Source organism: Octopus sinensis, linkage group LG10, assembly GCF_006345805.1.
Source record: "Octopus sinensis linkage group LG10, ASM634580v1, whole genome shotgun sequence".
Taxonomy (NCBI): Eukaryota; Metazoa; Mollusca; class Cephalopoda; order Octopoda; family Octopodidae; genus Octopus; species Octopus sinensis.
The window spans coordinates 55,049,771-55,075,034 of NC_043006.1; the positions used below are offsets into that span (position 1 = coordinate 55,049,771).

The following is a 25,264-nucleotide window of genomic DNA, read 5'->3' on the forward strand; positions in this document are numbered from 1 at the left end:
TGCATTAGTACAGGCATGTAAAGTAATGAAGTACAGAATTGGTCAGATGAGAGGGTATGCACCATTGCAGTGCATTGCTTCATTCACCATTTGTCAATATACTCCCAGGTTCACATAGGCAACTTGTCAAGCAGAGTCCCAGTTAGTCCCTATCTCAGCCAGACACCTCCTCCTCTGCTGTGATTATGTGGCATATGGTTGACCAACATGAGCCGCCAACCTAGCCAGATCTTCAGTGAAGAGAAGACGGTGAGCAGGATCTAACTTGGACAAACATTCTGAGCTGGAATTCTTGAATCATACAAGCAATAGGACACATCCCAGTCTCTGAGTGGCAAACATTTGTCCTCCTGCACAGATATTGGTAGCACCAAACATCCTTGTCCAATGAGTCCACAACTGCACCAACTCATTCTTGTCTTTTCTGGACTTTAGACTTTCAGCTAATGCTGCTATGAATCTTCTGGTGAAATGAGAAGTGGTCAACAATTTTGACATTCTCACCCCAATAGAAACAGATAAGGTAGAGTCTTCCAGGAAGACAACGAAAGAATGGATCTTTGTCGTGACCCAAGAGACTTTAAGGTCAAGTGGTCTCGCTTTCTTACTTAGTGAAAGGAGAAAGCTCTATAAGACATCCAGAGACTCAGCAAAATCTAGGCTTGTAATTCTAGTTTCACCAATGAGTGCACAACTTGATCGAACCACCATTCAGCAAAATATCCAATCCACGCAGGCATTGAACAGAGTGGGAGCCAAGACACAACCCTGACTGACACCAGATCTAACTGGGGAAAAAGTTAAATGTTGAGCCTCCAATCTAAACTGCACTGACTGTTCTGTGTATAAGACCAAGGAAGATATGAGCAGAAGTAATGAAAGCTATATCAGGACGTTTAACTTGACGATGGAACACAACAAATGGTATGTCACTGTGTTGGAAAAGATCTGTTCAACCCATGCAAACATGGAAAATGAATGTAAAAATGGTAAGTATAAACATACATATGTAGGCTTCTGTGCAGTTTTCCTCTACAAACCTAACTCTGAAAGTGTAGGTTAAACTGAGGGAATAGTATGTCACTATCTCTGTGTGATTGAACTGAGAACCATGTGGTCATAAGCTGAACATAACCACACAACCATGCATGAGAGCAGACTAATTTGCACAAAATATGAACAAATAATGGTTGCTGGAGAGTACAGCAATTAGCTTAAACACTCCCTTTCAACTGCCTCCGAAGATGCTTGGAAAGCAGGGGATTGCAGCCAACCACCACCACCCTTTGTACCAAATACAAAAAAAAAAAAGTCTATTCCAGCCAGTCAGATTTTAGAAACTATATTGATAAATCAATAATTGAGCCAATAAGGAAATCTCAGAAAGGTTACTCAAACAACTAGAAATAACAGTTAAAACTTCTGCAAGTTGCCAAGTACTATATGCTCAAAACTGAATATTTATGATCATAGGTTTTCTCAAACATGACCGAGGGTTAAAACAGCTGCAGCAGCAATTTTTTCCTTTTTACTTGTTTCAGTCACTGGACTATGGCCATGCTATGGCACTGCCTTGAAGGGGGTTACAGTTGAACAAATCAAACCCTCCTCACCCCACCCAGTACTTAGTCCCTTTTGCTGGACTGTGAAGTTATAGGGTTGTAAAACTAACCAGCACTAGTTGTCAAGTGGTGGTGGGAGGAGCAAAACACAAACTCTCCCTCACACTCACACATGACGGACTCCTTCCACTTTCCACCTACCAAATCCATGTACAACATTTTGGTCAGTCCAAGGAGCCACAAAGTTGGACAGAATCTGGAACCATTTGGTTGGGAAGCAAAATTTTCACCACATAACTGAATAGTTCTTCCATAATGACAAAGGTTTAGATACATATCACATGAGCTTGCAGTTAGATGATTGTTCAATCCAGAACTTGTACAATATGAATTAAGTCCATTTTCTTTGGACTTAATCTTTTTATGACACAATGGTAGCATTGATAATGAAATTAAATTTGCAAAGTAATGTGCCCTTACTTGAATGCATATGTAAGGATTTGCTTTCGCTATCATCTAGATAATCATGCATTATAGCTTTAAGATTTCAATGATGTGATTATTTTAAGAATAATCATTGTTCAGTTGGGCATGGATCTGGGCCAGATATGGCCGGTTTAACCCTTTCGTTACCAAACCGCCCGAAAAAAATTTTGGTTAATGTGACCAAACCGCCCAAATTTACCTATTCATATTTAAATGAGAATATCAGAGCAAATCTCTTTATACATTCGTGAAAATAAGTATTATACTTCGTAAAGAGTTCAACTACAGTTTTGTACAAAAATCGAAGTGTAATTTTAATTCCGTGAATTTTGGGAGATTTTTTTCCGAAATTTGTTCCTATTGTGTTTTCAAAATTTGTAATTCTGACAAAAAATGGATACGAATTTCATTATATCAAGCAGCGAGTCAGAATTCGAAGAATCTTCTACTGAAGACCTTCATAAATCTAACTCTATGACTGAAAAAAAAAAAGCATGTGGTATTTGATAATGAATCTGATGTTTCATTTTCCGAAAGTGAAAACAGTGAATCCGAGAGCTCCAACAGCGATAAAGAAAATGAATTGGCACCTGAATGGAGTGAAAATTTAAAAACTGTTTCTTTCGGTGATTTTTCTGAAGAAACTGGACCAAGCCACAGACTTTCCCAGAAGAGTAAAGCCTTAGACTATTTCTTTTTACTTTTTCGAATGAGCCTATTTTAAATCATTATGGCGGAAACGAACCATTACGCTAAATGTAAACAAAACGAAAGAAAGCATAGTTAGTTGTTTCCCATAACCTTAAATGAAATTAAGACTATTTTGCCATAAATATTATTATGGGTATCAGAAAGTTACCCAGAATAACAAATTCTATCGTAAAATTTTGTTGTATACCCAATTGAATATTAGCTAATAACCCATTTTCTATAGCGATGTTTGAACAAAATTTTAATAATTTTATAGAATTTACCTGTATTTACCTGCAATTAGAGTCACTTTGTGACAAAAATTATGGTATAGAATTGGTTGAGAACATTTCATTAAATTATCTTCCAAAATTCACGTTAATATATTGATAAATAAAAAAGTTATAGTTGTTTAATGAAACCAGACTAAATTTATGATTATGTTAGAAGTTAATTGAAACACATAAGGGGTGTATTTTGGTCAGAAATATAGTAACGAAAGGGTTAAATGCTGAAGGGTTAATGTAAAAAGAAAAATACCTGTACACAATTCTTCAATTTTTGTGTAATTTAAATCCAAGCTTGAATTCAACCAAGCAAGTATATCATGTCTACTGAGGTCTCCTACTGTAGCATTTGTGCTGAAAACATTCACAGCCATTATGATGGCACGCCTGCAAATAAAATAGATGGCATTAATTTTCTTTGATATGAAATCATTTTCAAAAGAGAGTATCATAAAAACATATAATCCACTTACATTTCATTAATACTGATTTCAAATTTTGGCACAAAGTCAGCAATCAATTTAAAGCGATGGGTTAGGTCAATTACATTGACCCCAGTGTTCAACTGGTACTTATTTTATCAACCTCAAAAGGACAAAAGGTAAAGGCAACAATGGCAGAATTTGAATAACATAAAGACAGATGAAATGTAGCTTAAGCATTTTGCCTGGCTTGCTAACAGTTCTGTCAGCTGACTTCAGACCTGGGTTTATATTAAGGGATATGAAAAATTAAACACCATAAATTCCAAGTTGTTTTACACAAGTCAATGGAAGAACCTCTATGTTCACTGAAATTGCAAGAAGTAGCAGACAAATCTCCCTCAAATCACAACCTAGCACCTTGGAAAAAAAAAAAAAATTCATGTGGTCTTGAGTAGGCACCTAGGAAAAGGATGGAATGCATTTGATCATGGAATGGCAATCAGGGCTAACCTACAGCTAAACAATAACAAAGATGGTGGCAGTAATCCTTGAGAAAAGTAAATAAAGACAGACACCTCATCCTGTGAAATTTTGTTTTTATTTAACATGTATTTCCAAGCTAGCAATGTATTGGATGGAGGATGAAGCAACATTTTACAGCTGAATGCCCTTTCTGTTACCACCATAATCTGTTTTCCAAGTTGCAGGGATCAGTGGGTAAAGTCAAGAAATACAAAACATCATTCTGTTTAGATGGTGACAAGCATAACTGTGGAATGTCAACATTAGTGGATATGCACACTCATACCCACTACACTTTGTAAAGTAGCTGGTGCTAAGAGGGCACCCAATTGTAGGTACCAAACCAAAACAAAGACACAGAAGCAAGATGTGGTCCTTCAATCTGTTGGAACCTGATGAGCTGTCTAACCCATGCTAGCATGGGAAGCAGAGAACATGGTGATAACCAATAGTTTGTGTCATTCTGCTCAGAAGGCATTGGTTAAATGGGCACTACACTAGAAGATAATTACCTGTCCGAGGCACTGCACAAAGTGGTTGAAACACAAACCATATGGTTACAAAGCAAATTTACCATCACAGCCATCCCTGTGTTACAATGTTTTATATGAGTATTTTTTTTTTATTGATATTACAAATAACATTATAACTGTGTGTTTAAAAGATTTCTAAAAAAATAATACTTTTGATTCCATTGGGAATGCCACCATCTGTGTTGAAACCATAATTGGTATCATCATCATATGCAATCCTGACCTGCTTTGAGTGAGTAATGTGTGAACAACCTGTGTATGTGTGTGTCTATATATACACACATACATACATATATATATATTGTACTTATGTTTAGTTGTAACCTTCAAAGCGCAAGCATACACTGTGTGTGTGGGTAAAAGCAACTAAGAGGAAATTTTTGATTAAGATGTATTCTTTTCATCAGGCACTGAATACACCACCCCATGTGTGTGTGTGTTGTTGTTCTTGCAGACAGAACTATCTTGCTGAGAAGCCTGCTTCCCAACCATGTGGATTGGGGTTCAATCTGACTGCAAGTTACTTTGAGCAAGTGTCTTCTACATTTCCAAGCTGACCAAAACCTTGTGAGTGGATTTGGTAGATGGAAACTGATAGAAACCCATTGTATATTTCTGTGTCTACTTTCTTGACAATATACAAGAGTTGTAAATGAGTGCCACTATCATACAAATGATTTTTTCAATTTCAATCTTCAGTGAAATCTTGCTTGGAAACAGGAAAGGCATCTGACTAAAAAAAATTTGCCTCCACAAATTTTATCTTGTTCATGCAAACATGAAAAAGCAGATGTTAAAACTAATACCACGTGTGTGTGTGTATGTATCAGTTTGGTAAGAAAGTTCTTGGACACTTTTAACATATCACTTTATTAACAATTAAAAAAAAACACAACAAAGAACAATCAATTCAAAAGGTAATCACCATCGTTATCAATCACCTTTTGCCATCTTTCAGGTAAAGTTTTGAATCCTTTCATTAAGAAATCGCGTGGCTTTGAATCAATAAAGTTGTAAAGGAACAATTTCACATCTTTGTTTTCAAACTGTATTGCCAATCGCATGTTGCAAGGCAGAGAATAAGTGGTAGTCAGAAGGGGCAAGGGCAGGAGAATACAGTGAGTGCACCATAATCTCCCAGCCCACCTCCTTCAGCTTCTCTGACACCTTCTTTGCATGATGTGCTGGCATGTTGTCTTGGTGGTAAACTATCTTCTACAAATTTGAGCGTTTTTTAGCCAGCGCGATCTTTAGACGGTCGATTTGTTCGCAGTAGACATCCTTGTCAATGGTGGTATTGTGTGGAAGAAGATCCAACATGATTACACCATGGCAATCGCACCAAACGGAGATCATAACTTTCTTTTGCAAAAGCAGTCCTTTGGTGAAGGTATTAGCTGTTGACAATTGCTGCAATAAGATCGTCTGCGTCTCACGGAGGACAGTACCCACATTTCACCCATAGTGATTACTGACTCCAACCAATAGAACTTTTGGCCTCACTAGAGCAGACCTTGACATGCAGTGACATGTGCTTGTTTGTTCGCTTCAGTCAATTCATGTGGTACCCATTTTCCAAGCTTGCTGACCTTGCTGAGACAATGCAGGTGGTTGATGATCGTAACATGGGAGACACCAAACTGAACCGTAAGTTGAAGTGCAGTTTGCATTGGATTGGTTTCAATGACTTGTCCAAGAACTTTCTTACCAATGAAACATAATATATATGCTTAACAAGGATCATCCAGCTATAGAAAACACACACACTGTGTATATGTACAGTGTGTAACCATGAATATATATCTTTTATATAGAAAAATATTGACAAGTAGTAAGAAATCAATAGACAACAAATACCTATTATTTATGCAATAACCTTTAATAGTAAAATTTTATTACATTCAATACATTTTATTAAGATTAATATATCTCACATCTGACTCCATTATTTACTGTATGGGTACACTAGTTAAAAAATATTCAAGTTACAAAAGCAGGAAACATTCAATATCAAAAAACAGATTGTTTTAATGTCCACTTTTCTATGTTTGTATGGGTCAGATACAATTTGTTGAGACAGATTTTCTGTCATCAAATCTCACTTATTTCCAAGTAAAGAAATACTTCCCCATGACCAGGCACGTTTTCATGGAAGATTATAAATGAAGGATATCACTTGCATAATTGTGTCACTCATTTACAACCAAAGGGTAATGTCATGGCAAGGAGACAGTAACATACATATGTATATATATATATATATATATATATATAATATATATATATATATATATATATATATATAAACACACACACTCACGGAGTGGTTGGCGTTAGGAAGGGCATCCAGCTGTAGAAACACTGCCAGATCTGACTGGCCTGGTGCAGCCTTCGGGCTTTCCAGACCCCAGTTGAACCGTCCAACCCATGCTAGCATGGAAAGCAGACGTTAAACGATGATGATGATACACAATGGACTTCTTTTGGTTTCTGTTTACCAAATCTATTCACAAGGCTTTGGTTGACCTGGGCTTATTGTAGAAGACATTTGCCCATAGTTCCTCAAAGTAGAACTGAACCTGGACCTCACTATGGAAAAGTTCTAAGCATGGAAGTTTATATTAGAGGCCACCTCTCTTGGTTGCACCACTTCAGCTGCCCCATTCACTAATATCAAAAGCAAAATATCTCTGACTCTCCTCAACAAACTTGTCTACTTGTCAAACTTGTCATACATCAACCTCTCAACACCTTGCATAAAGTGACAACTATTTTCTCTCTCTCTCAGGCACGAGTGGGGCTTTTTTTTTTTTTAGTCTTGTGAGTTACAACATGACATAAATAGAGCTGATATCATGAGAAAAGTACCCAGTTCACTCTGTAAGGTGGTTGGCATAACAAAAAGCATCCAGCTTTAGAAAGCATACTAAAATTGAGACACTAGAGCAAGTCATGATCTTCCTAACCCCTGCATCCTGTCTAACCATCCAATCTATGCCAGCAAAATAGAAAGCAGAAATAAGAATGATTTCTAGTAAACTGAGCTGTTGTATAGTTCCAATTGTGGTAATCCTGTTGTTCTGTGTATCAAGAACTACATTGTTTCAGTATAATCTTTAAGTTGATAGAATATGATTTGTGAGATTTATCTGTAATTCTGAGCAGGTCAAATGAGCATGTGTTACATTCTAAATTTGTCTGCCAATGAGAGACACTCTCTATCCCCTACTTTCTGTTTCATGTGGTGCTTGAATTAAAGCAGAGGTAAGATGTAATTGTTATTAGAGCCTATATGAGTTTTGACATAGCTACAGAAAGTGATATGGGAGAGGGGGAGACGGCTCCTTGGTTACATCAGTACATAAACTTCGTTAAAAGGTTATATAAATGATACGACAATCAACTTTTTGGAAGAAAAAAAAAATCCTATCTACATTGTGTATTTGCTAAAAAAATTCAACTGGGTGCAAGAGAGGCTGTGTGCTAAGTAGCTTGCTTACTAGCCACATGGTTCTGGGTTCATTCCCATTGCGTGGCACCTCAGGCAAGTGTCTTCTACTATAGCCTTGAGTGGATTTGGTAGACGGAAACTGAAAGAAGCCCGTCGTATATATGCATATATACGCAAGTGTGTCTGTTTGTCCCCCAACATCGCTTGACAACCGATGGTGTGTTTACGTCCCTGTAACAGTAGTTTGGCAAAAAGAGACCGATAGAATAAGCACTAGGTTTCCAAAGAATAAGTCCTGGGGTTGATTTGCTCGACTAAAGGCGGTGCTCCAGCATGGCCACAGTTAAATGACTGAAACAAGTAAAAGAGTAACTGACACTATATTGTAAAAAAAAAAAAAGTAACTGGTCTTCATCGTCACTGGGGATGGTTTGGAGGGGGGGGGGGAGAGAATTCTGCACAAGTGGACAAAAATGTAACTTTAAACATTTACACAATCAGTTGCAGGTGTTTCACATCTCCAGTACCAAATAGTAAACTAGCAGGATTGTAAGAGCACTGGATAGAATGTACCAAGATATTTGTTCTGACACTTGGCATTCTGAGTTCAAATTCTGCTAAGTCGACTTTGCCTTTTATCTATAAGTTTTGATAAAAAAAGTACCAATCCTGCACGACGAACTGACAGAACAGTAACAATGCCAGATCAAATGCCTTGTGGTATTTTCACTGACTCTTTACAACTCGGGACGCAGTCCCGAGTTCAAACCTGTTGCTGCCTACGAGGGTAGTAAGCAATCTGCTGCTTGGTTCAACACTGACATCCTGGGTGCCTTTAGTAGAATCCATTTCTACAATTAGGCCTGGTCTCTTGTCTGAGAAGATGTCCCTCCTCATACCCATGAGTCACAGATGTCCTATGAAGGATCGTGGCCATTGTACCCCCTTGACATCAAAATAAATAACTGCATTTATTTTGATGTGTGTGTGTGTGCCTGATTGGGAGAAGAAATATTAAGAAATAGGAGCTGTTGAGAAGTTAAAACTAATGCAACAGGCCAAATGCATGAGTAAATGGCTCACAAGCGCATAGATTAACAATTTGGAAAATTACACCTGTTAGTGGTAAATTACTTGATCTATTTAAGAACATACTTATTGATTTAACAAAATCAATAAAACAATTGGGCTATTTTTACCTCATATTAACTATGTAGGTAGTTACCAACAGAAAAATTCTAATCCAAAACAAGAAAATACAAATATTTGATATATTTAAAGTTACCAGTAATTTCTATACTTATTGTAAGAATATTTTCTATTTTTTTTTAACAAAATCGTATGATAAAAAGGAAAAATTCTAATTCCAGTCTCCTAAATTTTCTTCAGCATCTCTCTGCACCAACCTTAACTCTGAGCATGAGATCTTAATATTTCTACAATAGGTACAAGCCCAGAAAGTCTGGGGAAGGAGCTAGTCGATTAGACCGACCTTAGCAGATATTAAACTCAGAATGTAAAGCCGGAAGAAATGCCACTAAGCATGTTGTCCAGTTTGCTAACGATCCTGTCAGCTTGTCACTTAACAAGATCTTAATGTTAAAAAGGATAGATACAATTTGATGCAGAAAATAAATCTATACAATAACGAGCTCAGACATGATATTTAAAAAAATTTTTTTCATACAAAACAAGGATGGGATGATGGTATGATGTCTATTTTATATTTATTGATGCTATGTTTATAACTGTCACATAAGAAGGAGCGAAGTAAAATAGTCAAAGCACAATTAAAATTACCAACAACACCGATTAACAAAGCAGTTAATCTGAAAGTTTGACCATTGAATTACAAATAATTTAAATCAGTAGTAAACTTTATAAACATAAAGACAAACCCCAAATAAAACTCAAATTGCACTTTAAAAAATTAAAGTATCACTATTGTATAAGAAAGTTCACAGTACAAACTCTACATAACCGAAGATTAATTCAATGTTTACAATGTTGAACTTTATAGGATTGCTATTAGGCTGTTTAGGATTAGCAACTAAATTTTAAGCACAATTTCACTAATGCTTTTCTTCCAACATAATTTTTTTTTTTAAATAGAGCATTAAGAGGCTGAATATTTCAGTTACTGAAACCAGCTGAAAGCCAAAATCAAAAGCGGATCCGTTCTACTCGTCTGATAGCATCAGTCTTTTGTCACACCTTTTACACAAGCTACTGTCTGTTTTCACACACACGACTGTTTTTACAAAACTCGTAGCTATCGGAATTTAAAATGGTTTCTCAAAAGCATTTTTTATTTACCCGTATCCTAAAGACAAATCAGTAAGCATGTCTCTTTCCAGAGGCAAGATATAAGCCAACCAGAGAGAGGGAGAGAGAGAGAATGAATAGCTATGCGTGTGAAAAAACCAGAGAAAAGGATGTCCCACTTAAAAAAAATTAGAACAGATTTCGGTGTCCTAAACATCCGTATAGATAATATATTTTTTCTTTATCTCTCGAGAACTTGGGAATTATTTCAATATTGATCTAGTTTGAATTTCAACAAATATTCAAACATGCTTTCAAGAAAGTCCCAAAGTACATTTTAGATATCATACTTGCATTTCTCTACACACAGGAATTTTAATACGAGAAGATGGAACAAACAAGCTTTATTCCAAATCACTACAATTGTTTCGGCAGTGTCAACTGGTAATTGCTGAATTACATAATTGCATTAATATGATCCAACAATAGCTGTGTAGCTGCGAGTCTTCAGATGAGTAGGGTCCAGAGCACTGCTAGATACCTAAAAGGTCTCGTTGGTAGCTTCACATACTCTTTTACTTGTTTCAGTCATTTGACTGCGGCCATGCCGGAGCACCGCCTTTAGCCGAGCAAATCGACCCCGGGACTTATTCATTGTAAGCCCAGTACTTATTCTATCGGTCTCTTTTGCCGAACCGCTAAGTAACGGGGACATAAACACACCAGTATCGGTTGTCAAGCAATGCTAGGGGGACAAACACAGACACACAAACATACATATATACGACAGGCTTCTTTCAGTTTCCGTCTACCAAATCCACTCACAAGGCATTGGTCGGCCCGGGGCTATAGCAGAAGACACTTGCCCAAGATGCAACGCAGTAGGACTGAACCCGGAACCATGTGGTTGGTTAGCAAGCTACTTACCACACAGCCACTCCTGCGCCTATGTATATACCAGTGAAAGAAGTTCTCTATGACAGCATTTGGTAGCCGACTTTCGGAAAGCACGCAATCAGGTCATTACCCAGATTATATATATATATATATATATATAGTGCATGAGATGTGATACAGTTTCTATTCTTTCATCGCCACTACCGCCACCATTATTATTTCATTGACCCCGAATAGGTGACATACCGTGGTCAACTATCCCTTTCATCCTCTCGGGGTCAATAAAATAAGTACTGGGATCAACGTAATCGACTAATGCACTCCCTCTAAAACTGTTGGCATCGTACCAAAATTAGAAAGAATTATTACCATTATTATAGTAGACTTTAACAGAATCCAGATTCTGTCAGATATATTGTTTATTGTACATAGAAACTATGGTAAAGCAAGAACAGCAGAAATCATTGGTATAGTACTAATTGAGAGAAAAGAAGTAATATTTTTTATCAGTTGATCTAACAACCACGAGAATGCTGATAGAAGATAAAAAAAACACCCTTAAAACCAAATGAGATCATAGCAGTTTGATTACGAAGAAAAAAAATGAATGGCATATATATATATATGGAAAGAAAAAAAAGCTAAATTCAAAATCTTTGTCACACATGGACACAGAAAGGTTTTTAAAAGCGTGATCACTGCCAACCATACTTTTAGGAATTTCAAGAAACCTCATGAACATTAAGTTCCGCATACGTTTACTTCCACGTAGTTTCGATCATCTTCGAGTCAGCTTTCTAGTGTAATAATCTTTATATTTTAGTATCCGATTCTTCCTCTATTATAACATGTTATCGAACTATTAACGTCTTACGCCAGAAAGAAATAGATGAAAAGAGGTGGAGAGAAAGAGTAAAAAGAAAAAAAAAAAGTATTTAAAATGCATCTCTCAAATTTTGAGTTAAGGAATTTCGTTTTTAATAATATTAGAATAAAATCGATGCGATGTAAAAGAGCAAAAAAAAAAAAAAAACGGAAGAGTATTCGGATGAGAGATAGTAGCAAAGCAACTGACATAAGATATGAAAGAAATACGTTCTTAACACATTTCTTTCTATAAAACGATAGACATATAAATACACCTATACATATACATGTCTACACAATCTATACATGCACACATGCATACCTCAAACTATATTATATATATAGATGTGTGCGCGCGCTTACACTACACATTATATACACCTGTGTGACTAAAAAGTATATAACTGGTTATTGGTAGAACTGAAAACTAGTGTCATTTTAGTTGATAGCAATACAGATTTAATTAATGTAGAGAGAGCATGCTAGCAATCATTTATTTATTTATATATATATATATATAATATATATATATATATACACGTATGTAGTTTTTCAATTTAAACCTCGTAGAGCAGTGGATTTAGTTAACTCAAATTCTGTGTGTATAGAACTGGTACTTCGACACGAGACAGATTTGAATTCAGAATTGAGTAATATCCGTTAACGTTATTAGTTCAGCATTTTAACCTTTTAAGGCATCACAAATATTAATACTGATTTTACATGTAACGACTCAAAACTGACCAAGGCGGCGAACCTGTTTCGATCCACATTAAGTCGTGAACGATCTTAAAAGCACGTTAGCCACAATACAACATTCTTTCTTGCAGAGCATTTAAAAAAATTGTCAATTAAAAATCCGCTTAAGTTTCACAAAAAAACATGATGGTCATCCAAGCAGTTTTACTGAAAACCGTTTCTAAATACTTTTTAAAATAGCTAAGCCTTAATCTCACTCTCTCATGTTGAAATCTCGCCCGAGTCGACCATGACTTTCACCATCCCTGAGATGTTTAAGGAATTAGTACAAGCAATATACCGGCATTGATTCAAAACGATCGTAATACATTTTGAAGAATGTCTAGCAATGTCGCCTTGTCAAAAAATACATCAGTAAAAACAAATTTATATATATCTATATTCATGTCGATATAATACAATTTCGTATATTCTGGCAGGGCAGAAAACTTATGTAAGTATACACTACACAGATACATAACTATATATTTATATATATAGAGAGAGAGAACGAGAGGGGATACACATACATATAATGTACGTCATTATATCGCAATACATCTGGAATATTCGATGAAACTATTACAACCGAATAAAAAGCTGATAGACACACAATACTGCGCAATCTTCAACTGAAAGCTCTTTAAATCGAAGCAAACCACTTGTTTCTTGTTGGACGAAATGGTTTGTTCAAATGATAGACAAAAAAAAAAAAAATCGTTAGAATCTGAATAGAGATATATTTAGAAATTTTTTTTTTTTTTGAATTGAGATAGCTTACAAACTATCAACATGAAAATAAAAATGGATTAATTCATATTAATAATAAATTTCCAGTTAATTAATAATTGTTGATCGCTTTATAATCTATTAGATTTTTTTTTTTAGTCAAACGTAAATTAACAAGGGAATATGAGAGAGACGTTTCTCAGAACAGTTATCCTGTCACATTGTAATGACGTCTTGACAGCATCCACTGTAATTCCTGAAACGGAGAAGATATCTCCGAGACTGACGATTTACATACAAAAGTACAACTGATAACAGATAATTCTCATAATCTATCTGTTATTAATGTCATCTAATTAATCATATCTGGAGGGGGGGGGGGGAGAAATTATTTACATAGAGAGAGGAAGAAATATCATAAATGTTTTTATTCAAGACTTTTTAATGAATGTAGATTACTAAATGAAGCGAAAACATAAAAGGCAACTGAGGTGAATTTGTATAGAATTGGAGGGAATAAAGGGTAAAAGTCTTACCTAAATGGTGGGAAGGTAGCTTCTAGTAACGTCTCTGTCTGACTGTTGAGTAGATTCGAATGCTATCAGTCACGTGTTATACTGCTGAATGACTGTAGTGGTGGTGGTGGGAGTTCATGTGTATGATGCCAGTGATGATGACGATGTCGGTGGTGAAAGGAATTTTTATCGTCATTCTCGAATAATGTCGGAACATATATAATTATACATCATAAATATATTATTTCGCACTTTCGAAAAATCGAATATATTTATTTTTATGATTAAGAATAAAAAATTTAAAGCAAAATTCAGATTTATGTTTTAGTTTTTGTCCATTCATTCCGGAAGAAAGTGCAGAAGATGGGGAGGGAAAAAGATAACGCTTTTTTAAAATTATAAATGAAAAGAAAGTCTAAATCTTGCTCTCTTGTCTTTTAATTTTTTTTTCAAAGAATTCAGTCATTTAATTTCCTGATTAAAAGTTAAAAAATTATGAGAAAGCACTTATTTTTTTTTTGTCCTGGAGACGAACTAGATACTTTCTTTTGAAAGGAAAAATATTTTGTTTTAAAAAAAAATCACAAAATTCTGCATGTTGTTTTCAATTTTTGTTTTTTAGTTTGCTGTTTTGTCCAAGTCTTGCAATATTTTAATTTGTAGAATTATAGAAAAAAAAAGGAAAAGAATTATATTGTAAAACAAGATGAAAAAATATGAATATTTCCAATAGTTAACTTTTTAACCGGCAGAAATCAAAGAAAGTACAAACATTTAAAAGGAAAGCAACATCATTTGCTGCGGTCTTAAACGGAAGTTAACATTTTATGCTTGTTCATAGCTGCGTGTAAATAATAATCTTTCATATCTTCAACATTATTTGATAAAATGGAATATTTAATTGGAATTAAAGGAAAAGATTATGTTCTTGTTGCGTCTGATACAGTATCATCAAGGTCTATCGTTGCCATGAAGAAAGGTATGTTTTTTTTCTCTGCCCTTTACATGTAAATAATTAAAGTTACTCGTGCATGTAGCATGCCTATATATATATATATATATATATATATATAGCATGCATATATGTATGTATGTATATTCTTTGCGAGTATGTATTTCTTTCACATTATTTAATCCAAATATATGTATGACTTCTTGATTGGTAAAGTTTGCTGCTTTTCCTTCTTCAAAATTCACAATGTTTGTTAAATTTTAATTTAAAAATGAATCTTCGATATAAACTTTCATCGAATATTTTAATATAATTCTTTTGAATTATATTAAAATATTGGATGAAAGTTTGCCTATGTCTCATTCATCATCTAGGAGTTTGATAGAATCAGTGATATTGATTTTCGTCCATCTCTTATTAAAAAGATCGCCAATAAGTAGGAGTATAGTAGCTAGATGAATGGACTCATAATCTCTTTACAAAATTGACTTTCTTTCTACGCTATCTGAAGAAATCACCCGGCGAAGTGGCGAGTCGATCAAAACCGCCAATATCGATTTAACTTTCAATTCTTTTAGTGAAATGGATAGATACATTTTAAGAACAAAATGAAGTCAATTGGGTCTTGCGCTATCAAAATCTTACTGCATTACCCACATTTTAATTTTAGATTAATTATCTTTTTTCGTATATATTATCACCTATCGCTTCTTTTTCTACGACCCACTTTTAGTTTCCTTGCATTCCTCCAAACTGAGACTTACCCTCGCCCATGCTTTTTACGATTCACCGCTTTCACTTCTGTTCCCATCACTACTGTATCACTCTCCTTTCAATCTCTCGCAAACCCATCCAGCAACCCAGCCATCCCCGATTCTCTATCATTTTCTATCCACCTTGTATCTTGAGAGTACACTCTAGAACTTCAACTCCACCATTTTTTCTACCATTCTTTCCGTACCAGACGTAAATTTTCTACAGCACGACGATTATTTCTGCTCCTCTTTCCTATTTTAACCTTCCTACACCTGACCCAAAGCAGTCTCCCTCAATACTACTCATCAACTCGTGCTTAGTGGTCTTGGTGACATTTCTAGTACTGGTGTCACAAACACGCACACAAAAAGCACCTAGTACATTCTATAAAGTGATTGGCGTTAGAAAGGGCATCCAGTTGTAGAAACCCTTGCCAAAGCAAACATTAGAGACCCTTGTCAACCCATCCAACCCATGCCAGCATGAAATACAGAAGTTAAAAGGTGAGGAAGAATTACCTCCCCTGTGTTTTTTGGTCAGAGTTCTTGGTCATAATTAGCTAATGATTTGATCTCATCATTACGGGTAATTTTAATTGACGTTTCTTGCTTCACAGCATTAAGTATTTTGTAAGATCATGCCATTTAGTTTTTATGCCGAGCATGTTCCTGGGTATTTCCTCCAGTCTTTCAATTATATCTCTGCCTTATTGCAGAAAAACGTTATCTCTATGAAAGAAAAGGTATTTAGAATATTCAATTGATAAAGGATTTATTCTCTGTAGTAAATGATTAAACATTGAAAAGAAATGGTGATAATATGAGAAAAGGAGGTTTCAACTGGATGTGGAATCTGATATACAGAGAATGTAACTGGATTTGCTGAAATATTATTTAATACAGCACATTGCCTGATAGTTAATGGCTAGATGATAACCTCAGATTGTGATATATGTATATATATATTATGGCTGTGTGGTAAGAAACTTGCTTCTCAACCATATGGTTCGGGTTCAGTCTCACTGCTTGGCACTGTGGGCAACTGTCTTCTATAGACTTGGGTCAACCAAAGCCTTGTGAGTGGATTTGGTAGGTTGAAACTGAAAGAAGCCTGTCATGTGTGTGTGTCTGTGTTTGTCTCCCACCACTACTTGACAACTGGTGTTAGTGTGTTTATATCTCTGTAACTTAGGGGTTTGGCAAAAGAGAGCAATAGAATAAGTACCAAACTTTAAAAAAAAGTAAGTACTGGGGTTGATATATTCAACTAAAAATTCTTGAAGGCAGTGCCTCAGCATGGCCAATCTAATGAATGAAACAAGTAAAAGAGAAAAAGAATATATGTATTATCATAATTTAGTGTCTATTTTCTGTGCTGGCATGGGTTAGACAGTTTGACTTGAACTGGTAAACTGGAAAGCTGCACCAGGCTCCAATCTGTTTTGGTTTGGTTTCTACAGCTGGATACCCTTTGTAACACCAGTCACTCCACAGAGTATACTGGGTGCCATTTACGTGTTACTGGCACTAGCCATGCTAATGATTTCATAATTGCCAAAAATTTTGGTACCCTGTATTCACCTCCATGAGACTCAACATCTGAAGATATTTCACCACCTTATTACATGTCTTCCTGGATCTACCTCTAGAGTTAGAGATTGGCCGTTCTTTATGCAGTTGTCCTCGTTCATATGCATGACATGACCATATCAGAACAATCTTCTCTCTTGCACATTACATCTGATGCTTCTTATACCCAATTTTTCTCTCAAGATACACTGTTGTAAATGCACACTGACATTGCACATGCTGCGAAGCATACTAGCTTCATTTCTTTCAAACCTTCGCATGTCCTCTTTTGTCACAGCCCGTTTCACTGCCTTGTAGTATGCCTGTTTGCACACAAGCATCATGCAATCTGCCTTTCACTTTGAGGGAGAGGCCCTTTGTTACCAACAAAGGTAGAAGCTCTCTGAACTTTGCCCAGCCTGTTCTTCTTCTAATAGCTATGCTCTGAGTGTCCTCTACTGCTGACTTGGTCACCTAGGTAACGGAAGCTATTTACTTCTAAATACCCATCTGAAGTCTATTCTTTGTGCATTCCTAGTGTTTATTGTGCCTTCACATCTACCTCATATAAAGACTTCTTTCTCTGTTAACCTTCCTCTGAGAGTGCTGCACCTCTTATGTGTCTTTAGCTTGCACTGGGTACACCTTATGTACTTTTACCTATATCTTTTCTACATATTGAACAGGGCCATCTTCCTGGGGGGATTTGTGATTTGTCTGTTTTCCTACTTTGGTCTTTGCTAAATTACTTCTGAAGCCCTTTGATTCCAGACCTTGCTTCTAGTTCTGGTAGTGATTCAGCATAGAGCTCCCAAGGGCAACCTGTCTCAAATTCCTATCTTATGGCCTGGAGGATTATGATGAACAAGAGGGGGCTGTGAACCAGTCCTTTGTGAACTCCTACTTGTGTACTGAATTCATTGCTATACTGTTTACTGACTTTCACCTTACTGACAGCATACTTGTACATTGGTTGTACAGCTCTCACCAACCACTTATCTATCCTTGGCTTCTGCATCGACCACCACATAAGCGAGCGAGGGACCATGTCGTATATACATACATACATATATATGGCAAGCTTTATATTCTACTTAATGTGGATAGGGTATTGTTAGAATGCTGTATTACTGCAATATTCACCTTGAGTGACCCTCTCATATAGTTGTAAAGTGCTAAGAATCATTGGCATATTGTTAGTAGACAAGAATTGTCTAGCATGGGTGGTACAACTGCTAGAACATATGCTTCATCTGTAGCAGGCATCCACTCACTGCATATTTTATTATTGGCATAAAGCCTGAACAAATAGAGGACACCATGAGGACAGACAACACAAAACGTGGGGTACATAAAATGAAGCGTATGACTTGTGAATGTAATGAATTAATGAATGAAAAAATGCAATGGCTTACGAGCTCCCCAAAGCAAACAGTTCCATTTTACTGTTCTAATAAATCATAATTTCATCAGTCTTTTTACGATTTTACATATCTCGCATGTAATTCGTCAAGTCATCAAACTTGATACCATTCGGTAGTGCCATACTGAAAGTACAGTCCAGTTTTCCTTATTCTTGTTCCAAACAATTCTGTCAATTTCTTGACTCGCTCTCTCTCCAACAGTACTGCTCTTTCCTCATGACCAAACACCTCTTCATCCATTCTTACTCTTATTAAATTCCTCACCTTTGCAATCTTTTTCTCAGTTTCCACATTCATATTGTAAATTATCACCATTATTAAGTGTCATCCACTTGGCTGTTCTCAAAGGCACAATGGAGTACATTTTTGCTTCTTCTTTGTTCACAAAGCGCACTTCCACTGTGCTGTATTTCTTTCAATGGCTTCAATCTCTGCTACTTCCACACGTTTAGTTTCAACGTTCAATGCACGATTCTTCACGACTTTTTGTAAAGCATCGACAGGTGGCGTTAACTGGAGGCAATTCCCCTTCTTCTCAAACAGTCCATTAAACTTTTTAAAATTTTTGTCTTCTAACTTCACTTCTTTCAGTTGCAGTATGTTGGCTGACAGGCTTTTGCCTACTACAGCAGTGTAACTGCCAGCTTCCATATCTTCACCCAAAAATGGGGAAGAAAGAAAGAAATTCAACAGTAATTTACAAAATTCCAACAATATAACAGTTTCAAAAATTCAAGGTACAATAACCCACTGCTCACAACAACAACGCTATTGTCCAACCAAATCAACAACTCAACGCAAAAATCTGCATGCCAGCCAAATCCCACTGCCAATGATATATAGAAAAACGATGACTGTTCAGTCACTGATGTCACAAATAGCTGGTAGTCTCTTCAAAAAATTAATATTAACAATAGAAGCAGTATTATTCTGATTGGCAATCTTTATATCTTACTTAACAAGGGTGTAATGTGAGAACACCATCTGCTAATGATATACCTGTATACCTGTATGTCTTAGCTCTTTATATCTATATGAGACAATCTCTCAAGTCGAATATCACAGTAATATGACATTCTAACTATACATCTACATTATGTAGGTTATAAAGATTGTCATTCAGTGTTAATACTACTTCTATTGCTAATATTTATTACATATACCTTTCAGAGCAAAGTGTTTGATGAGTATAGAGTAGTTACCATGATCACCATGACCGACCAGGCTATCAGATGTTGCTAGACATCGCTGGTCACAATGCGCTTCGCATTGTTTTAGCCTTCAAATGACGCCACCCTGCTGGCTAAGCGAGCAGGCCAACAGGAGAAAGAGTGAGAGAAAGTTGTAGCTAGAGCTTCATGGAGCTTTAGGTGTTTTTGCTCAATAAACATTCACAATACCTGGTCTGGGTATTGAAACCGCGATCCTACAACCGTGAATCTGCTGCCCTTTACACTGGGCCATTGCGCCTCCACGAGTATAGAGTAGTAATAAGAAAAAAAGATGACAGAAAAAAAACAATGGTTATGTTATGAACTTCATTAGCTTACAGCTGTTTCTGCTATAAGATGTAGTGGACTTATAGTTGAGTGCCTGAATAACATCCTACAGCTTCATTGGAATCTTGAAAATGAAGTGCAATTTATTTGGGGAAAAAAAGAATTACATTTGTGCAATATACAGGTTCAATTGTAGTATTTGAATAAAGAAGCAAGTATGAGACGTTAAAATACTTAGACTTTCCTCAAATCACATTCTGCTAACTTAAAAATGGGTAGAACAGATTAATAATATTGTTCTAGATACACTGTGCCTGGAAAAAAAGATGGCTGGTCACAGCAGGATTGCCTTTGATCATAGGACCAGATGTTGCATCTCTATGTGAGACACATTCTATGTCTCAACCTACCTAGTTAGAAAAAGTTCCTCTACCATCTACAGAAGAATATTTTGCTGTAGGAAGGAGCTATCTAAACAACTTCCACATGCTTGTTTTGGAAAATAAATTATGAATTTGGTACCTCTACATACAAATATTTATTTACAATGTGCAAATTTCTGAGCTCTTCTAATACTTTTCTCTGCGATATCTTTATACAGTTTTTTATAACTCATTCCTTCTACGTCCACCAACTTCTTTCTGACATAATACATTTTTCATTATGTGTGCGTGTATACAGTAGTCACTTGGTATTCACAGGGGTTATGTTTCTAGAGCATCCACGAATAGTGAAAAACTGCGAAGATTGGACTTCGTCCATAAAAATGCCTATAAATGTCAAAATATAATGTAAATATATATATGATATTTAATAATAATTTAATAAAAACAAGTAAAATGTATGGTTACTCACCAATAAAGAATGATATTGATTTAAGACGATGATGATGAAAATAATGAAGGTAATGACTTCACAGCAAAGAAGATTTAAAGCTCTTCAGGTGACACCTCTTCATCAGGTGTTTTGGGGGATATATCTTCATGCAAGGCTTTCTTGGTGGGCTTGAGGAACATTTGTGATGGGAAGTTGCTGTTGTTTCTTCATGGTGGTGAGGAGAGTTTTTATGTCTGCATGGCAGCATCAATGGCAGTTTTAGATTGGAGAGACCAAACCATATAAGGATCCCATGCTTCCGTATTCCCTTGCAATTCCTTTGTTGTCCTTAAAAAGTTGGACAGACATTTGATTGTCAGGTCCACCTCATCCTCCTCTTTGCTGGCAGATTTCATTAACTCCAACAAATCTTCATCTGTCAGGGTTTCAGAGTGGGCATCAATGAAGTCATTGACCTCATCTTCTATGATGTCATCAAAACCTTCGCCTCCAAGTACCTTTGCCAGTTTCACCGCATTGTTGACAGCCTCGTGCATATGGAGCTTTCATTGCCAACATAATAGCGACCTACTGCAACATAACTTTTACCTTACTGGAACATATCCAGCAGTTGTGCCTTCTCATGGAATGTCATAACCTTTTTCTGGTGCTTAGGTTCACTGCCAGAAGCCTGACAAGGTGTAGGGTCTTTTGGGTGGCATCTTAGGGCTTTAATAACATGCTGTAAAAAACACAGCACTCAACAAAATACTGGACATAGCTATTGGATCAGTTTTTCCAAAAAGAAAAAAAAATCTTCATTGTGTTTAATATGTGCATACCACCAATGGGAGATTGAGCAAAGATTTTTAAAAATTTCGTTTGTATTGCCACTAGATACAGTAATCTATACTATAATAATAAGAGGGTGGGGGGCAGCAAGCAACGTAATTTCAGTGAGGCTATATTGGCACATGACCTTAAAAATTATCTAAAGAATGTGTATGATCAAAAGTAGCAATGATTTAAAAAAAAGCACTAGTATAAACTTAACATTCAGTCTCGTGTTGTATATATATATTTCATCTGCCATCACTAGCCCAAGTAATACTGGTGCGATACACTGTGTGTGTGTGTGTGTGTATATATATAGTTTCACTACAATGAGAGGTTGTTGAGAGACAAATACAGCGAGAGGGGGAGAGAGAGAGTGTGTATATGTGAAATATAGATAGATGTCACTATACTAATTAGCAAGCTTTGATTGAAAGCAGGAATAAGAAATACAAGATACAGAGTACTTATATCTGAAAACAAATCAAGTGACGTGATGCGTGGCGATTCTAATCAGTGGGATGTTCAATTGTAAAAGGGCATCCAGTAAACCGGCAAATACAGTATGTTATTAATAATTTAGCCTTAAAAAGTGTGAAAAAGTATATATTGCCATGAAAAATGCCATAAAAAATCGTGGACAATATCTACGATTCTGTGAATATGTGGTGGTTTCCGCAAATAATTATTAGTTCTGCGTATGTTGAACCACGAATAACGGGGTACACCATATGTATGAGTATATATATGTATATATATATATACACATATATGCATGAACTCTGTCTGAATTTTAGAACAATGATGTATATATGAGGGTATTGTGGTTTGGACATTATTTAGTCTTATAGGACCATGGATCTGCACTTGAAAAGTCTTGTTTTGTTCTTGGCAGAACAGTATCTGCTGTGTTCGTGGAGGCTCAAATGTTGGTGACAGTTAGGGTTAGGGTTGGTAACAATCCTGGCTGCAGTGGCTGCGTTTAAAAGCACTATCTATTGATCTTGTCTTGGTGCTGTTTTCTTTGACTATGCTTTTCTTTTTAAATATCTTCTCAGCTCCAGCCTCCAATGAAACCATTTGCTTGCATTGGCCTCCCAAAGCCATCAATCTAAATGACACTTTTCATGTTTGTGTGGAATATTTGAACCAATCCATGGATCCTTGTGATTTCATCCATTTTCCATGCATGTATGTGTTATTTTAGAGTCATTGTTTTACAGCCAGATGCCCTTCCTGTTGTTAAGCCATGCCTATATATTTTTCAACTAAAAAATCACTTTATTTCATACATCTTTGAAAGTGCAAAACTAGTGGCTGATTTGTTAGGATAAATAACAAATGCCACTGCTTTTAGCTGGTGGTATCTGAACAAACATTAACACATGTGCATACACACACACATACATATGTACACATTTATACAACAAACTTTTTCAGTTGCTCTCTACCAAATCTACTCAAAGCTTTGGTTAGCTCAGAACTGTAGCACAAGACACTTCCTAAGGTCCGTACAATGAGACTGAACCTGAAACTATACTTGCACCTATTATAGCAGTGTCTGCACGTGTGTGTGTGTGTTTTTATGTATATATTCTTTTACTTGTTTCAGTCAGTTGACTGTGGCCACACTGGAGCACTGCCTTTTAGTCAAAGAAATCAACCCTTGAACTTGTTCTTTGTAAGCCCGGTGCTTATTCTATCGGTCTCTTCTACAGAAGCACTAAGTTACAGGGACATAAACACACCAACATCAGTTGTCAAGCGATGGTGGGGTGACAAACAGAGACATAAACACGCACACATGAATATATACATACATATACGATGGGCTTCTTTCAGTTTCCGTCTACCAAATCTACTCACAAGGCTTTGGTCGGCCTGAGGCTATACTAGAAAACACTTGCCCAAGGTGCCACGTAGTGGGACCGAACCTGGAACTATGTGGTTGAGAAGCAAGCTTCCTTCTCTCTCATATATATAATGTGTGTGTATGTCTGTATACACACACACAATTTTGATGTGCATTTTGTCAATCTTGGACTACCAGGCAGGTCTTCTTCCACATAGTGTGTGACCAATCATTGCAGTCCTTTGTCATTTTGTCTGTGAGATGTAACTGATTTAAATCTTGAATGTAGAGATTTTGTGAATATTTTAGAAAAAAATGAAGAAAGCATGCTTCCTCTGTTTATATGTAATAATAGTGTACAAGATTGACAAAGTACAAATGATGAATTCTCATCCTTGTATTTGTTTGCTCATTCTATGAGCTCTGTTAGACTGAATATGTGATCTATCATACTGTAGTTCTTACGGAAACCTACTTGCTCTCTCGGCTATTGGTTGTCAACGTGTTTTAATAGTCTGGTGATTGTGACCATTGTAAACAGCTTATAAAGGTGAGAGTATGCATTGTTAAAAAGGCCAAAATGTATCTGGCTCTCTCACTGGTTGCTGCTGGGATAAATTTTCGTCTCTGACATTTATTGTTTTGAACACTACAAATCCTTAAGTGATGTTATCTCAGTATAAATACTGCAGTAATTGTCCTACCGACAGTGTGTAAACATTAAGTATGAGGCATAGAAGGCTAGTTTAATTAAATACTGCCTCAGTTGCATATACCAAATTTTTTATCAGCCAGGCAGCTATTTGCAACATCAGTGAATGTTTTAGTCAATTTTCATTATATCAGAGATGAGGAATTTTCATCTGTGTATGTGGCTGGCTGCAAGTACACACCATTAAAAAGGCTGAAATGCATCTGGCACTCTCTTGGCTGCTGCTGGGATAAATTTTCATCCCTGTGATGTTTGTGTTTTAACACAGCATGTCCATAACAGATGTTATTTCAGGACAAAAACTGTGGTAACTGGCCTATCAACAGGGTATATAACATTAAGTATAATACATAGATGGCTATACCCACACACTCACACACACAATGTTTTACATCATTTAAATTCAGCTACATGGACAGTGAATCTCTTGCAGCTGAAGAAGATTAGAAGCTATGTTTGATTCATTGGCTGTGTGATAGAACTTTGAAATATTGACTAGTTTTAATGGTTGGACAGTAAAGGCATTAGTTGATGTTTTAAGCTTGAGAAGTGATTTGGATTTAAAATAAAAATAGACAATGTGTGCCAAGTGAAAAAAATGCCATGAGTGATTATGCCAGGAAGGAAGAGACCAGCCAAGGTAAATATAGTGAAACAGACAGACAACTGTTCAAATTTGGCCTGATGATGATAAAACATGTTGATGATAATCATCCATGTTTTAGACAAGAATTTAGCATAAAGATAAGACTGCACTGGAAATGGGAATGCTTTGGCATGATGTTTTTATATATCTTTTATCTTTTACTTGTTTCAATCAGTTGACTGTGGCCATGCTGGAGTGCCACCTTGAAGAATTTTTTTGGTCAAATGAATTGCTCCTA

General features: G+C 36.1%; 2 protein-coding genes across 3 annotated transcripts in view; one reads left to right on the forward strand and one right to left on the reverse strand.

Moving 5' to 3' along the window:
• The window catches only part of LOC115216807 (microtubule-associated protein RP/EB family member 1), a 35,339-nt gene extending 21,193 nt beyond the window's left edge, over positions 1-14,146 (reverse strand). For both annotated transcript variants that reach the window (XM_029786387.2, XM_029786388.1), the window contains exons 1-2: positions 13,989-14,146; positions 3,279-3,412 (exon numbers count right to left, since the gene is read on the reverse strand). In XM_029786387.2, the coding sequence (XP_029642247.1) occupies positions 3,279-3,399 (121 nt within the window). In that variant the 5' untranslated portion in view covers positions 3,400-3,412; positions 13,989-14,146. The remainder of the gene's footprint in view (positions 1-3,278; positions 3,413-13,988) is intronic.
• Positions 14,147-14,765: 619 nt separating this feature from the next.
• Positions 14,766-25,264, forward strand: part of LOC115216808 (proteasome subunit beta type-2) — an 87,679-nt gene continuing 77,180 nt past the window's right edge. Inside the window, exon 1 of the mRNA XM_029786389.2 lies at positions 14,766-14,946. Coding sequence (XP_029642249.1) covers positions 14,856-14,946 — 91 coding nt within the window. The 5' untranslated portion in view covers positions 14,766-14,855. The remainder of the gene's footprint in view (positions 14,947-25,264) is intronic.